The sequence below is a fragment of the Poecilia formosa genome, unplaced genomic scaffold, assembly GCF_000485575.1.
Source record: "Poecilia formosa unplaced genomic scaffold, Poecilia_formosa-5.1.2 Scaffold393, whole genome shotgun sequence".
Classification (NCBI taxonomy): domain Eukaryota; kingdom Metazoa; phylum Chordata; class Actinopteri; order Cyprinodontiformes; family Poeciliidae; genus Poecilia; species Poecilia formosa.
Window position 1 is genome coordinate 309881 of NW_006800332.1, and position 17189 is coordinate 327069.

The window sequence follows — 17189 nt, forward strand, 5'->3', positions numbered from 1 at the left end:
GATACCTTTGAGTTTTAAACAGTCATAATGGTGCTTAATTGTTTTTATTTATTTTTCTGTCAAATTATAAATGTGTTCATTTCGTATCCATCTGTGGTGGCTTATCAAATGAAAGCTCTTAACATTTTGTTTAATTTTTGTTACTTCTGTGTGTCGTTGAGCAGTTCTGCCTCTAGGTTGCACTGTTGAGTTGTGATTTTGAGTTGAACCTTTGAATGAATTTTCAATGTGACCACTGTGGATTATTCTTCATCCCCCTGGAAAAGATTTAGCAGATGTACAATCCAGTGTCTGAATAGGTCTGACTTACTTTATCTGTACTCCAGCAGGTAAATTATAGACTTTTTTAAACTGAAACCATTTTTTAAAAAATCCTTCAATTTGAAGTTTGAAGAAGGAAAGACTGACAAGAGAAAGTATTAAGTGTTTTTTTTTTTTTCTTCAAATGATCAATGTTTGGTTTTATTTCACTCCTGGAGTTTAGCGGACTGCTTCTTTAACATGGGAGACTGTGCTGTGTTGTCACTCTGAAAGATCACAGGGAGTCAGGGTCCCTGGGCACAGATTAAGCCTAATCCTCAACTCAAAAGCATCTTCAGACTCTGTCTACAAATAAGAGGAAACTCGATTCAACAGGGAAAGTCTGTGTTTTTGAGAGAAGCAGTAGATCAGAAGAGAAGTCAGTCACTGAAAGCTGCTAAATAGAAATAGTATCCTGTGAACTTATTGCACTTCTGAGTTCAGGTGATCACATGCATTTATTCAAACTGGTAACAAATTTATCTAATTGCATTCAGATGGTCTGGCAATGTTTGTGATTTCAATATTTATTTATTTTTAAATTGCTGACCCGACTTCATGTAGATGATGCAAAAGACTGTATTTAAAACAGGTCAAGAGATCCAGTGGTGCTGTAGTTGAGAGAAACGTCCAAAGATTTCGTATGAAAACAGCAGAAAAATGGTGTTTTTAAATGGAGAATTTCACAGAATAGGGAGCAAATCTAAATTATGGAATAATTTGTCAAATGATGTGGTGAAAATCATCAAAGCTTTATATTTATTGAGCACTTCTCAAACACAAACCCAGAAAATGCTTGCACAATGGAACACGAGCATTGGATTTTTACCCAGGGTGGCATGGTCTGGGGGGCAGCAGCAGGGAAAGTGAAATGAAAATAAATGGCCTGTCATTTCCCCAGTAAACCTTTTCCATTAGTGCGTCTCAGAATGTGTGGTTAATATGAATGTTTGTCTCTTTACATGGTGTAACTGCTGCTATCTTTTCATTTTAAAGTCAATGAAAAAATGTAGACCTCAGTCAATAAAAGTCCCAGGAATGATATTAAAATATCTGGATTTATAGATGACTGCAAATACTTTAATCTAATCTGGTGTGTTTGGATACTTTATCTGTTAACATAATTCAAATAAAGATGATGAAGAGTGGATCAAACCTCCATACCTACAACATTAAAGGGCCTTTTAGGAGCTGATCATCACACAGACATCCTGTACATTTATTTCACAATAAATCGAGGGTATAGTTGTTTAATATAAAATCTTCACGCTAATTTATCACCATAGGTTTACATCAGTAGTTTCTATTTTTATCTACAATAAGCTATGCTTGGATTTAGGAAAGTATGGAGTATTTGCACACTTTGAGGTTGAGACTTTCTTGCATGTTTTCCATCCCAGCCTGTGGCGATGGAGTGGAAATCCTAAAGAAGTTCCCGCACAGATCATCCACAGTGATCGCCAGAAGAACGAAAGGTGAGACTAACATCTTTTCCATGCACTTCCCTGCTCTCCAAGTAAAGATGGCCTGACAGAAACACTCCTCATCTCAGACAGAAAAAAAAGAAAGAATGGAATCCGCTCTCACACAATGGCTGCCCCCATCTTACCCCACAGAACCTATTCCAAACATCCTCTTCCCTCTTCCACTCCCCCCTTTGATCATTTTCCCTCACTTTTTTTTTGTTATATCTTTTTTTCAAAATCGCCTCATTTCAGATGCATTCATACATTTCCAATATCTTTATGTATGAGTCTCCCTCCTTCCTCCTCACCTCCCTTTGTCACCTCTCCCCTCCTCCCCCCATTCTCTCTCCTTCTCTCCTCCTCATCCTGCCATCCCTGCTTTCTTCTTTCTCCCTCCCCTCCTTCCCTATCTGTGCCCCTCTCCTCCCCTCCCTCCATCCCATTACTGTAATCCATCACTCCTCCATCAGCCACCATGCAAACAGGCCTCCTGGTTGCCACGGCAACCACCTCCGGCCCGGCAGTGCGCAGCCCCTCTCCGATTGGCTGGCAGGACCTAGGCAGTCTCAGTCTGTCTGGGAGATGTGGTAATTGGCTGGGAAGACACGCACACAGACACACACACACACACGCACGCACACACGTTCACGCACAAATGACACACACAATTCAATATTCACACAATATTAAACACACATTTAAACACTTGTATTAAGTCTGGGCCTTCGATGAATATACAAACATATTCTGCTGGATATTAAAACACACGTACACACCGCATAAACATCCTCAGAGATATGAAAGCGAGACTGGGGTCAGAGTAATGAAGCTCAGAAGAAGATGGGCTCTAGGCTCTGTGTGTGTGCGTGCGTGCGTGTATGTGTGCGTGTCTTTGTGTGTGCGTGCAAAGTGATTTTGTGTGAAAGTGCACACATGTCTGAATTCGAGGCATTTTTGTGTGGGTTTCTCTATGAACATGATGGCTGGAGTTGGGGGTGGTGTGCAAGATTTTGGATAAGGTTGGAGCTCTGCCAAAGGATGGATGGAGGATTTCTTTTTTTGTTCTTTTTTGGAGAGCATAGTTAAAAACACCTATATGCTGTCCCTGGTATGAAGTGCATAGTATTTTTTTTGTCTGTTCTGTCTACTGGGAGGCAGCAGGAAGGATAAAAATGAAACTGTTGATGGGCTTGACTTCACCATGCCGCCATTGTACAGCCAAGTCTGGCCAACACGGCAACAGTGATGAATGTCTCATCTTCAGGAATACATCACAAATAAAAGCTGTACCTGCTCTGAATAGCAAAGCATAGTTGGCTCTGCTGGGCTTGAAAACAATAGAGGACAATAGGGCTGCTTTGTCTCCTATTCTTAGATTATAAGGTAATCTCAGTGAAACATTTTCGTTCCTTTTTGTTGTGAGTTAATAACCAATTAAATTTTTTTTCAAGAGCATGAAGAGAAAAAGGAAAGCAGAGTTCTGTTTAATGTGTTTTAGCAGAAGAGTGTTTAATTTAAATAAGAAATTATCATTTGTTATTCAGTGTTGAGAGCTGACTTTGAACAGACTGCTTTGATAGATTGTGATCTGTAAAGTGGAAAGAGGGGGAAAAAAATAGATGCTTGTTGACCTCGGATTTGAGTCCAGACCTGTGGCTGTGTGCGAGACAATAACTGGGTGAACTTACCTAAATAAAAACGTCGGTAGAAAATGGAAAATAAGAAATTAACAGGCTTGAATACCAGAGATGATGATTTTCATGCTATTGTTGTGCAGGCAACAATATGTATAAAATGATTTAATTGCTCTTATTTACGTGAATAAAAGAAGAAACCAGAGGATCTCAATTTTTTCAACATTTTATCTGTCTCATTTAAGAAACGTGTAAAAAATAAAATAATAACAAAAGTTATATATTCCAGCTTAAATAAAGGTGATCAGTTCACCTTTAGTTTCTGATCTGGTGGGTGCCAATCCATGGCTTTCTAGACGGAAAGGAAAGGAAAGGAAAGGAAAGGAAAGGAAAGAAAAGGGCAAGGGTTATTTGTCTTTGAACATGAATCTATTTTTATATTTCTAATGCATTTTATAATTTCACCTTATAACTTTCCAAAATAATTTAAAACAACTAGTTTTTGAATATTGATTAAAATGTTGAAAGACTGAAACATAATTGTTGTTAAATTGCAAAATACTAAATGACATTTGATTAAAAAAAAACATGTAGGAATTAATTTGGCATAAAGACAAACTGTGCAAATTTTGAATTTCTATCATTTAGTAACAGCTGACTAGAGGCCAAGCACGAAAAAAGGTTTATCATCAGAAATTTGACTTTCAGTTGGAAAAATTGACTTGAAATATCTCATCCATATGAGAGAAGAACTGACTTTTCATCTGAAAATCTGACTTCTGGGTACACAGGAGCAAACAAAATGGATATAAAGTAATGGAGAAAACAAATAGTTAAACAATTAGAAAAAAAAAAGAGTATGTAAAGCATAACATAAGCATAAACACACAATTACACAACAAAGGTTTGAGGCTCATTTTTCAATTGCAATTTTTAATGGAAAAAAAGAGTCAAGGGAAGAGAAAAAACTGGGTAAATTGAGAAAGCCAAATGAATTCACAGAGAATGACTGACAGCAACGATGGCAACAATGCAGTCACAGTCCACACCTCAAAGCATTCCCAGCTACCAGACGGAGAAAGAGACCGGGAGCTGGAAGGGTGAAAAGGGGGGGGGGTTAAAAAATGTCCAAGAAGATTTCATCTTCCTTCCCAGGTAGAAAATACAAATTAAAAATTGCTCTGCATCTAGTGTTGATAACAACATACAATCACATTTTTTTTTTTTTTTAAAAATGGCAAGAATAAAAATAAAAAGTGCAATCGCACCCACACACTTACATACTTACAATTAGTTTCAGGGTTTTTGAGAAAGGAAACAAAAAAAGTGCAAGCAACATCACAGAAGAACAACAATTTACAAGAAAGTCAGACAGTGGCCCAAAGTCTCGTCGTCCAGCAGCCAAAGACCAGGCCGAACCGTGGGCCCTGTGGATCCGGGTGTGGCTCCTGTCGCCCCCACCCCTCACATCTCCTTCACATTGGTTTGTCCGTTTTGTACAAAGTGAAGGCTCACATTTTATCAGACAATCACAGTCCAACATGGCTTCCACACCCTCCCTAGAGAGTACAATCAAAATGAGTTTGACTCCACCACGCTTATCCCAGTGCCGAGAAAGCTCCCAGTAAAAAGGCTGTTTACTCCCCCCTGACATTGTCTTTACTCACCATTCAGAAGACAAACATTTTCCAGCTAAGGCTTATCAAGAAACATTTTCACTCAAGCACACTTCAAGTCTAAATGTTAGCTCTGACTGGTTGATGATGATAAAAGAATAGGCTATTGGACAGCACGTTTGTGAAAATGTTCATCCGGTTTTAACGACATGAAAGAGTGCTATTCAAGTGCAAGGTGTGAATTCTGTAAGTACACTGAGGTGAATGTAACCCCGGTGCAGCTTTCTGAGCGCTAGGTCAGTTTGCCCTTTCTACAATTCATCATTCTTTTTTTTTAATGAATACATGCTGCCATTTCATCCCAACTTTTGTCCGTTTTATGCCCATTGTATAGCAACCTTTTCTCAAGCATATGCAATGGCTCTTTTGGGGGCAAAATTAATGTAAGTAGATGGACATAGACAACAACATTGGTAGCCTACAGGCTACTTGTTAAGCTTAAGTTGATGTATTGATATTAGCTAGCTAGTCATCTTTTAGCTAACATTACCTGCATCCAACAGCTTTACTCATCTCAGTCGGTTAGTTTGGGGTAAAAACTGTGAAAAGTTATTTCCATTTTGCTGGTTTGCTGCCATGATTCTAACACACCTGTGTATCTCTGCGCAGCAGCAGCAGGTCTCTTTCACTGCCGCACAGGTGTAAACCCAACGCGCGCGGTAGCGCTCATGTTGCGTTTAAAGGCGGCTCGGAAAAACAGGTTGCCACATGTTAGCAACGGATTAAACAGTTTTAACTGCTGATAAAAGTGACGGAGGACACAGATATGGGAAGTGTGGAAGCCTCTACTGTATCAAATTGACACAGGAATAACAGAAAGTTGGCCATTCTAAGGTAAAAGCCCAGCGCATACAGTGTTCATGTTTTTTTTATTTTTTATTTTTATTTTTTATTTTTTTCATCCAGACGACTTCCCACGCCCCAACCCCACCCCGCAATAGCATGGCGCGCCCCACAGTTTGGGAACCTCTGCATTAAACTATTATTAGATCACAGAATGTTACTTTTAATCATCTGTCACAATGGGAACAAAATGCCTTCAGGATGGGTAAGAATCGACATTTTCCGGAAAACTAAACCTTTCCTAGATATGAAACCATACACTCATAAGCATGAAATAGAGATGGGATGAAATGACCAGCATTGCATAATATGGTGCCATACAACTGGTTCATCTTAGAAACTTGTTTTTCTTTAAAATAATAATAATAATAATAATAATAATAATAATAATAATAATAATAATAATAATAATAATAATAATAATAATAATAAACAGCTATTTTGGTTCAGTTTGCATTTTCACTAATTCTGAGTCATGGGTAGGATTCCCACTACCACACAAAAACACTCCTGAGGACCAAATGTGTCCACACTGTGTAATATCCAACAACACAAAAGAGGAAAAAAAAAAAACCTCTAAACATAATGATAATGAATGAAAGCTTAAGTAGTATCTTAATGTGTCATTCATGCACCACTGGATTTTACTCTGATCTGAAGTGGTGGCATAACCTTTCACCTGCAATCCTACAGTTTGGGTAAAGCTTGCACAAGCTGATGATTTAATCAAGATCAACTTTAATTAAAGCCAGCAAATTTGAGTGGTATGGATTTATACATAAGCATGGAAAATATTGCGTGAAATGGTAATTTGCCGATCTGAAGATATTCTCACATTTACAGCTATTGTTTCCGAGCTTAAAGCTATCAGACAAATCAATGTGGTTCTGCTCCGTTACAGCAAATGATTTGGAAATGCTGAGTGACTCTTTCTCACTCAGCACTTTGCACATCAAGAGTGGCCATTAAAGTGGCTTTTAAAAAATCCAGTTAAACTGTTTATAGATAAAAACAATAGGACCTTAAATTAGAGGAGAGCTGTTTAGTGCAAGCTTAAAAAAAAGCTCATTAAGGATACTGAGGTCATGATGAACATGGTTAGCATACCAACATATTTTGGCCTACTTCAGGGATGTAAAATATATCACAATATATATTGTCATTTTATTCTCAGTGTGTACAATATTAACAATGGGAAGGACTCATTAAGTAGCCAAGTTTGCTAGCTATTATATTCCAAGATAAATTGACTCCAGTTAATACATTCAGCCTGTTGGATGGGGCTTTAGTGCACAGTTTACAGTGTCTAAGATGTTAAAGAGCTCAGAAGGTATTGGAAAAATCAGAACGTCAGGAAGAGCGAATTAATACTGTAGTTGCATGGTTTCCCATTTATGAAGTCTTAGTCAATATGGCTTTCTAAGCCAAAAACATAATAGAAAATAACATGTTAATGTATTGTGGTATGTGAATGTTATACCTAGATCAAACTACTCTGGATCTATTATTTATTTTTAATAGCGCAATGCCTTATAAAATTAACACACCATCGTGGTCTCACTACACCGTTGGCAATGTAGCACACATAATTTGATCACCACATAAGCCAGAAAGTCATGTTTGTTTAGGATACCTCATACTGGCAACAAGTTTGGAATAATAACATTACTTATTGTCATACTAGGCTTCTAGACACTGATATCCAAATTGTACTGATGAAGATTCACTCACCATAGCATGCTGAAGGCTTGAAACTGAAAGTGAAACTCATAGCTTGACCTATGCTCTGACTGATTTGGCTAATAATTATCTGACCACTCGGATTTACTCATAAAACCTTGAGATTTGCTTCCCATTTAGTCAACTGATCCTTAAATATGATAAAAAAAATAATAAAATGGTGACATCATGGCAAAATGTACCCTGTCTTGTCACAGTGGAACACCGTGAACTTCACACTTTTTGAATTTCCATGCAGAGCAGGAGTCCATCAGAAGTGCAACATGTACTTCGATTCATGAAAATGGATTTTCTGCTTTGGTCTATTAAGTGACTGAGTAGAGCCACTGAAAAATCTTTCTTAGAAACCGTAATAAAATACATATAAGTACTGCACTTTGGAGAATTCTGACTGGCTTTAGAGTTTTTAGAGAAAAAAAAAACTCTTAAAACTTTGGTTTAAAATGTTGTTTTTACACTTTTTATTCCTATTAACAATTTGTAGTGAGAAAGTCCCAAACGTCTGATATCTTCTTAGCTAGCTTAAAGTTGAAAGTGATGTAATAATTTGGTACACTTTTGAACATTAATTTATTCCTTCAGTGAATGAAGAACTAAATGAATCTGTTCTCTCCAATATTCAACCTTCCAGCAGATGACCATGACCAGCTACGTAACACCACAGCCATACTGCGTTAATTCATATGCATGTTTACATCAAGGGCTTGCTTAAATTGCATTTGTAATCACTTGTAATAACTTTATACTTCTTTCACTTAATCTACATTGTCACAGCTACAAGGAAAGATGCATCAGTCGTTCAAAAGAGGCCTGGCTGTTTTTACCTAACCATTAAACTGGTACTTAACAGCTCTGAAAAACAAGCCATAAAGCCACAGCCAACAGATGGTCAAGAATTGCTCTTCCAGTACAGTGGAGGGGCGGGGGGGTATTTTAAAGCAACATAATGATACAAAAGATGTCTCAAAATTCACTATGGAGTCTTCTAAGAGGGTGCAGGACAAGAGCAGTGCAGCTAAAACAGTTAAAAAAAACCATGGCACAAAAATGAGCAAAGGTCACCTTAATGACAACTGAACAATTAAAAAATGTAGGTGGTAACCATGTATCATGTAAAACAGTTTTTTTTCTGCTCCCGATTTGTTTAAGTTAAAGAACACATCTTGAAAATATGGCTAAGCTATCCATGATGGGAAAAAATAGAAGTGTTAACTTCTTTAATAGGTAAATAAAGATGTAAACAACCTACAAGTTTGTTTCCATTACATTACCCTAAACCTTCATACTTCAGAACCTAACTACCTTGACGGCTGTTTGTCATGTACGTTTCAGTTGTTTAGGTAAATTAGACTCACGGATGCTGCGAGTCTCGTTCATCCTCTACAGGCTACTGTCAGTGTTGCTGCTTTATACAGAAAAAAAATTAATAATCTTTTGAAGAAGTGCACTGCAGCCACTGTAGTGTTGTTTATTTACCATTCAGGCTCAATAGTCTATTACTGGATTGAATTGAACTGAACTGAATAAGTGCTATGACTATGACAGACAAGTTGTCAGGACAACTCCTTGCACCGGGGAAGGCAGATCCTCAATGGAACAAAAACAGTGAAATCAGAATAACGAAGCATTAAATTCATAGTTTTGTAGCAGTTTAAGTCTAACATATTATCAAAAAAGAAAAAAAAAAGAAAAAAAAGAAAAAACAGTAAAAGTTTCTGGAAGTCAGAAGTTGTAGATGATTTTAAGTTGACTGTGACAACCCTGATGTCCTATAACCAATGACATCTCCACCCTTTTACTTGAGACGATAAGACTGAAATGATGATGACTGTGTGGGCGACTGTGGCTCAGTAGGAAGAGTAGTTAGTTGCAATCTGAAAGTTTTTGATTCCAGCTTCCTCCTGGAAGGCACTTAACCCCAAGTTGCCAAGCGATATGTGTGTTGGTGCATGAAAGTGTGTGTTAGTGAGTGTGGCGCTAATGTAAAGCGCTATGCTTGGCGAGTTTGGCTAGAAAACAAAAATATAGAAAACATAATAAAAAAAAGATGATAAAAATTCAGTCCATTAACTGTCTGGTGACCAGAATCTGTTCATTTCCAGCTTTACAGGCCCTGACCAGTGCTCAGATTCTTGGAGTCTCAAAAAGCCATTTTTTCCGCATTCAGTGAACGCATCTTGTCCAAACCCTATGTCACCCTTACAAAAACACTCTTCAATGTGGGAGTTGTCACTCAGTCAGAAAGTCAGAGAAAGCACAAAGGACTCATTTAAAAAGAAAATCAGCCTGCTAAACCTGATGTCAACAAAAATAAATAAATACATAAATAAAACAACAAGGATCAAAAATCAGTTTGTCCTAATTAAGTAAACTTCAAACTGTGTGGAAAGATGTAACTGTGCAATCTTTGTCAAATGCAGATTTTCTGTAATCACTGCATTTGTTAAAGACAAGAGATAAAAAGGATCTACACATGTCATAAAACCTTTGATGCAGTCACACTTTAAAACAAATTAAAAATCACCCTAAATTCAGAAGAAACATATAACAGCTGATGCATAAAAACAAAAAAGCTAGTGCAACGTCACCCAAAAGAGGGCTGTAAACACAGCTACGTGCTGACAATACGCAGTTATGATATGAAATATACCTTGACTGGAGGATTTAGTGTCCCAAATATGTCGCAAAACATGAGGGAACTCATTAAAGTTTACAGAAAAAAATTGCGTATTTAGCAATTTAATCTGTGATGAGTGGAACGGTGTGAATAGTCAACTAATTTCAAAATGTTTGGCATCTTCCCTCTACTGCACTCCAAACCAAAAGCTCAGGGTTAATGTCAAAAGTGTCCTACCAAGGTTCATGTCTGGGATAGATTTCTACCCAGGGTATGCAGTTTCAGAACATAGCTTGTCTTGAATAAGCTACTAGGCTGTTTTACAGCTATAAAGCTTTAAAGGGAAACATATTTGTTTTCGTATACAGTGTATTGTGCGCCAGACGATGTCCACTTGTGTAACATTGTGAAATGTTGCACAATGAAATGTGAATTTTTGAACTTTACTCTGTACTTCAGACTTACAGCGGGACTTGCATCTCAGTCAGTCTGCCTACGGTGTTAAATCTTCCGTTTCTACATTCAGATCACTCGGTCTTTGACCTCTTCATAGATCTAACTGATATTTGACTGGCCACAGTCACTGGCTGCACTGCTCAAAGAAATCCACTAAGACACAGGCACAAACAGAACAGAGTTACAATGGGCGGCTAAAGAGTTTGTATCACAAACACATTATTGCGAATTAAGTGTGCTTTCCTTTCCATTTCAATTAAAAGTCCTTTTTTTAAAAAAAAAATAAATAAAAAATAATAACATGCAAATGAACACAAATAAATAAAAGGAATCATAGAAAATGTGTTTTCGGGCCTCTGCATGAGAGCTGCATATTTCCACACACCAGTCCTACATTCTGAGATCATAGACAACACACCAATCACCAGAAGTCTTACAGTCTTGCACTGGCTTCACAGTCACGGTTTCATGGGAGGAAAGGTTATATGCAGGTCAGGTAAGGGCTCGCCAGAGATGCTAAGCCAAAACTGTTATTTTTTTCAAATACACAGTTTGATTTGAATGGAGGGGCGGGGAGGGGGGGGGGTTGATCCTTCTCTCCATTCATCCAGGAGCCAAAACCATGCACTAAAAACCTTCAGTGTCAATTTCCAAAATGCACCATTAAGTTGTGGGAACCCCATGCACAGAAAGAAGAAAGGGTGAGGTCAAAGGTGGTCTGAGTTTCCTGACCGGATGACTCTTATTTACCACTGAGCCGAGTCTTTTCATGAATGTGTGGTTCAAAAATCAAATCAGATTAAATTCTGTACAATTTACTCCCTGGTGGAAAAAGACATCCAGACAAATACCAGAGGAGAGTTCAGCGTCTCTGCAGCTCTGCCGTACACAAAGGAGGACAGAGAGAAGAAAATAAAATTTTGGTTGAATGTACATTTCACAGTTGGAAAAACACTGAGACGCACTGCTCCATGGCTCTCCACTGCTTCATCCTCTCTCGAACATGTCACCGTTTTATTAATTTTCACTCACTACTTGAGAGAGTCACAGCTGAAGATCATTAGGGCTCATCCGAGGGCCCTTATGAGGGTTCCTGTGGAGTAGTATGCCTCAGAAGTGCCCTTGGCGGGCTGAAGTGTGTGTCTTGCTGACAAACTTATTGCCGGCTGATGAATTCCTCTGCTGAGACAGAGGAGAGGGACGCTGGAGTTCGGGTCAAGCACAAAAGGGAATTTCAGGGGGCAAAAGAGGACGGAGTGTGGCTTCGCCGCTGGAGAGTCGCTCGAGAGCAGGCGTAGTGCTGTGGGTAATCTGCGTGCTCCAAAGGTCACAGGGGCAGATTGCGAAGACTCTGCCGACGAGCAGATCAGTAAAACGGGAGAGGTGGAGATGCTGAAGAACACGGGAGGAGCGACAGAGAGGTGGTTTGGGAGAGGGCCAGGGGCCACGAGGACGTGCTCTGCAGATTAAGTCAGGGTGATGTAGGCTGAGGCCTTCTCCTTCAGTTGTCTCAAACACAGATGACAGCTCCAGCTCCCTGTAAGGCACACAGATCAGCGACATCACAGATCAGACGTTCAATCACTGCGATCGTAAAGCCTGCTGGATTAATCTCTTGTTTCACACAGAGAGCCGAGTAACACTGTAAATTAAAGCTCGGCGAAGAGACGTGCACACGCTGCGTCTGTGATTTTGTAGATGCGGGGGATTTCACAAATAGTTTGGTTTGCAGTGACATTCGAGACTTTGTGACGTCTCTTAAAGACCTCGCAGGCCAGAGCTAAATTTTACCTCAACTTTAATACTTCCAAGTGGCTGGTAATCCTGCCTGAAGACGCAGAGAGCACTGAACGCAGCGCAGATGCTGAAGCGTGCACCATGTAAGTTCGCCATCCGTGAGACGGAAGCCTCGAGTGTTCACCTCCAGCAAGAGGCTGGCTTTCAGAACTTGCTTCTTCTAAATTAAAAGGCATCGCATGTGTGTGGGCAGAGCTTGACACTGTTACCAAGCGTTAAACACAAGTGGCACTGTTGGTGTATCTTCAGCCACTTTTACCATGGAAACAGGTTATCTTTCCACAACTCATTTCCATGACAACGCCATCAAACATCCTGAGGCAGCCATCTTATGTAGAAAAAAATGACAGTTTGATTTAAATAGATGTTCCTGCACCATTAATGGGATCATAGACACAGTGCCAAGTCTCTCTCTCTCTCCTGCTTTTTCTCTCTGTCTATCTTTCTCTTTCCCCTCTCTTCCTGTCTGGTGCATTCAGATTAAGACGTTCCAGCAAAGAGTTGCTGCTTCCTCTCTGTTATATTTTCCCCTTTGTATGAAAGCATAAGACAAAACATGGCTGTTCTCCTGAGAGCAAAAAAAAAAAAAAAAGACAAGACGTTTATTCTGCACTGATGGCTAAAATGTTCTCAGATGACAGCTCTGGTTGGTGCAGTGTGACCAAAACCAGGCCTGTGAACTCCTTCGTAAGCAGCAACACTCGACTACAAGACTGTTTTAATGAACCAACTGTTAGCGCGTACCCTCTGGTGGTTCAGACATGGGAGGACTCAGACAGTACATGTGGTAGCCTCTGTCGCAATCGTCACAGAACAACAGCTGGTCCTACAACACAACAGAACAACAGATGTTAACATTAGTAACATGAACAACTTCGAAACGATAGCTGCAGGACTTAACAGCACAGATTTAAGTGTGTTGGGTTATTTGGGAATTGTAAATTTGGGTTGATTTTAATAAGCACTGGAAACAGTGTGGGCTTCAAGGAGGGAGTTAAAGTGAAAAATTAAGAAATGGCTAATTTCCTGAGTTTGTTTTTTAAATCCTGCACTCCAGCAACACACTGGAAAATATCTGCATTTAGACTCCTGTCTTAATTATTTCTTTGTATGTGCAATTAATGCTTAGGAAACTGTATCTGTCCTGGATCAAACACTATTAACATCAGCAGCTACAAGCTGATAAATTTGTTTTCTTACAAGTTATTAAAACAACATTTAAATCCACTTAAAAACTGATTCTACGGAAAGCAGAAACAGAATGTTTACCTGAATGTCTTTAATATGTGGTAGAAATTTAATTAATTAGTAAAACTGTGAAAAAAAAGATTTGTAATTTATTTTACAAACACAAGTACATCTTTAATAAAATCAATTCTAAACAGTCTCTCGCTCTGGGTCAGTAGGCTAAACAACCATGTGGAAAAACACTGAGTTGACATTAACAGCCTGCACAAGGGGGTAAGCTACAAAACGTCATGGCTAAAGAAGCTGACTGTTCAGACCTCTGTCCTAGTGTGTTCACAGAAAGTTGAGTGGAAGAACAACGTGTGAGAGGGATGACTGCATGAGAAGATTGTCAAGATTTTGTGGGGAGTTTCAGCAAGATTGCTCTGAGATTGGAGTCAGCACAGTAAGAGCGATTATGCACAGATGACTCTTAAACATGAGCTACATTTTTGCATTTCTTGTGTAAAGTGACCCCTGACCCAGACACATTGTAAACGTTTTATTTGGACTACGGAGGAAAAAAAAAACTGCACTGTTTATCAGCAGTCCAAAGTCCGCTTTTCAGAGAAAACTAAAATATGGTTTTCATTTGGAAATCAGGAGTTTGAAGTAAGAGTGAAGCGAAACAGAACCCATGATGCTTGAAGTCCAAAGTGACGTTTCCAAAGTCAGTGATGGTTCTGGAAGTTATGTCGTCTGCTGGTTCTGGTACACTGGGTTGTCTGAAGTCCACACCATCTACCAGAAAAGCTTAGAGCTTCTTGTTCCTGACCGGTTTAGTGTAGATACTGATTTTATTGCCCAGCTGTTCATACCTCCATACCTCATCGCATTGAAGCAGTAATTTATGCACAACCAAGTGTTGAGTTCATAGAATTGAACATACTTTTCAGAAGCCTGATATTTTCTATTAAAAAATATATTTTGTGTTGTTTATATGTAATATTCAGATTCTCTAAGGCACTAGACTTTGAGTTTCACTATCTGTAAGCCATAATCATCAAAATTGCAAGAAACAAGAGTTGAAATATTACATTCTGTGAGTAATTTATGGAATGCATTAGTTTTACCTTCCATTCCAAAGATAAAACTAATATTTAAATTAATTGCACAATGTTGTGGCACATGTGTTGTGACTCAAAACTTATGTTTTGGATGGTTTATACTAAGGATTATGACTCCAAATATAGATTTTAGTAAAATATAAATATTACATAATACCAATTTTTAATAAAGAAGTCTCATGGGAAACTGTACCAAGTCACAGAAAAGACTGCTGACTTGAAATCTATATAAAAAAAAAAATCTTGATGTCCAAAGAATGCTGTGTCCTTCCATACTCCATGTTAACAGAAAGTTAAGGAAGAAAAAAGCATGGTGTGGTTTTAAAAAAGTACACAAGCAACTGGGACCACAGCCGTGGGAGGACTGTGAAGCAAAACTCATTTAAGAGTTTCAGGGGGATTTACAAGATGTGGACCAAAGCTGAAGTCAGAACTTCAAGACGCAGTGATGCATCCAGGAGACGAGCTGCAGCAGCAGCATTACTTGTTTTAAGTCACTCCTGAATCAAAGGCTTCAGAAGCATCTTACCTGAGGGACAGAAGAACTGGACCGGTGCTCAGGGGCCCAAAGTCACCTTTTCAGATGAAAGTATGTTTTGCTTTTCATTTCCAAATCAAGATGCCAGAGTCTGGATGAAGAGTGGAGGGCCGCAGAAGTTTCCACAGTCAGTGATGTTTAGGTGAGCCACGTCATCAACTGATTTTGGTCCACTGTGATTAATCAAGTCCAAATCAATCAGAGCAGGACTCCACCAGGAAATCTTAGAGCCCCTCATGGTTCCTGCTGCTGACAAGCTTTTTGAAGATGCTTTTTGGACTGCCAAAGTACTGTCGCCTGCTTTAGTGGCCATAGTGGAACTGTGCTGGATCAGACAGCAAACTGACCTGACCCTACGTAAAAGCTGTGTAGGTGAGACAAGAAGAAGAGGAGAGACACAAAACCCAACTAAATATTTTAACTGAAGGCTGCCATCAAAACGACCTGAGCTTAATTTACACCTCAGCAGAGCTAAGGTGGTTGTCACACTATATTGATGCAATAATTGGAGCACGTATTGAACGCATTTAGCTTACACTACCTCAGTATAATTTTTAGTCAATTTTTATTTGTTTTTCAGCAATATTTTAACAGTACTAATTCATTATGTGTAAACTATTACTATCAACAGAATAAATGATTGAAATATTTCACTCTGTGTGTAATGAATCTATATATAGGCTACAAAAATTAATTAACTTTTAAGGGTCTCTAATTAATTCAGATGTGCTTGTACACTGAGTGTACAGTGTGCATGACTGTGTATTATGTGTGCATGCGTGCGTGGGCGTGTGTGTGTGTGTGTGTGTGCAGCCACATGTGTTTATGTAGCATAATGAAGGGATCCTACGTCATTCTCAGAGGTGCCACACAGGCTGCAGGACTTGCACTCGATGCACTGCCAGCGATAAGTCCTCACCGCAGCCGTCATGTTCACTGTGAACTGCAGACAGGACGGGTGGCCTGGGTGCACACACACACACACACACACGCACACACACACACGCACGCACATACAAAAACATAACACGTGCACACAAGCACATGACCACACAGTTTTTACTGTCATTGCTTCTGTGTTTCTAGGACAATCATTCACCATCTATATTATTTGTGCAATCTCGATTGTGTCATACAAGAGAAATTGCATTCAATATAATAATGAAATAATGAAATAGCCAGTGTTTAACTTAGAAAGTTATGCATTCAGAAAGTAAATTTAAAAAAAAAAAGTCATTTCAGCAAAAGTAATGCATTTTTCCAGTACTCTAAAGCTTATTGCCCACATTTTATCCTTTCACTTCACAGGCAGATCCCAAAATACTTGAATATGATGAAAAACTCTGCGCTTGCTGTCACTCATTCCAGAAAGCGAAACTCATTCTGTATAGATTCATCACACATAGAGTGAATTCTTCAAGTCTTCATTTCTTGTAGTTTTGATGATTATGGCTTACATAAAAACCCAAAATTCTGTGTGTCACAAATTTAAATACTGTGAAAAAGTTCATTATTGGAAACTCATTGTGTCTCAGCATAATCAGCTAATTAACTCAAAACACCTGCAAAAGGATTCTTGAGTCTTTAGACGGTCTCTCACTCTGGGTCATCTGATGACACAATCATGGGGAAGACTGCTGACTGGACAAATGTCCAGACGACAGTCATTGACACCCTCTGCAAAAGGTCATTGATAAAGATAAAGAAGAGTTCTGTATTCAAGCATATTCATCAGCAGTTGGGTGTCATAGAAAAAGGTGCACCAGGAACAGGGATAACAGAAGCCTTGAGAGGATTGCCAACCAAAATCAATGTAAGAATTTGGGGT

General features: G+C 38.9%; 1 protein-coding gene across 1 annotated transcript in view; it reads right to left on the reverse strand.

Moving 5' to 3' along the window:
* Positions 1-8780: 8780 nt before the first annotated feature.
* dpf1 (double PHD fingers 1) overlaps positions 8781-17189 on the reverse strand; it is a 59451-nt gene continuing 51042 nt past the window's right edge. Inside the window, exons 10-12 of the mRNA XM_007575987.2 lie at positions 16212-16324; positions 13274-13355; positions 8781-12269 (exon numbers count right to left, since the gene is read on the reverse strand). Of these exons, the coding sequence (XP_007576049.1) occupies positions 12199-12269; positions 13274-13355; positions 16212-16324 (266 nt within the window). The 3' untranslated portion in view covers positions 8781-12198. The remainder of the gene's footprint in view (positions 12270-13273; positions 13356-16211; positions 16325-17189) is intronic.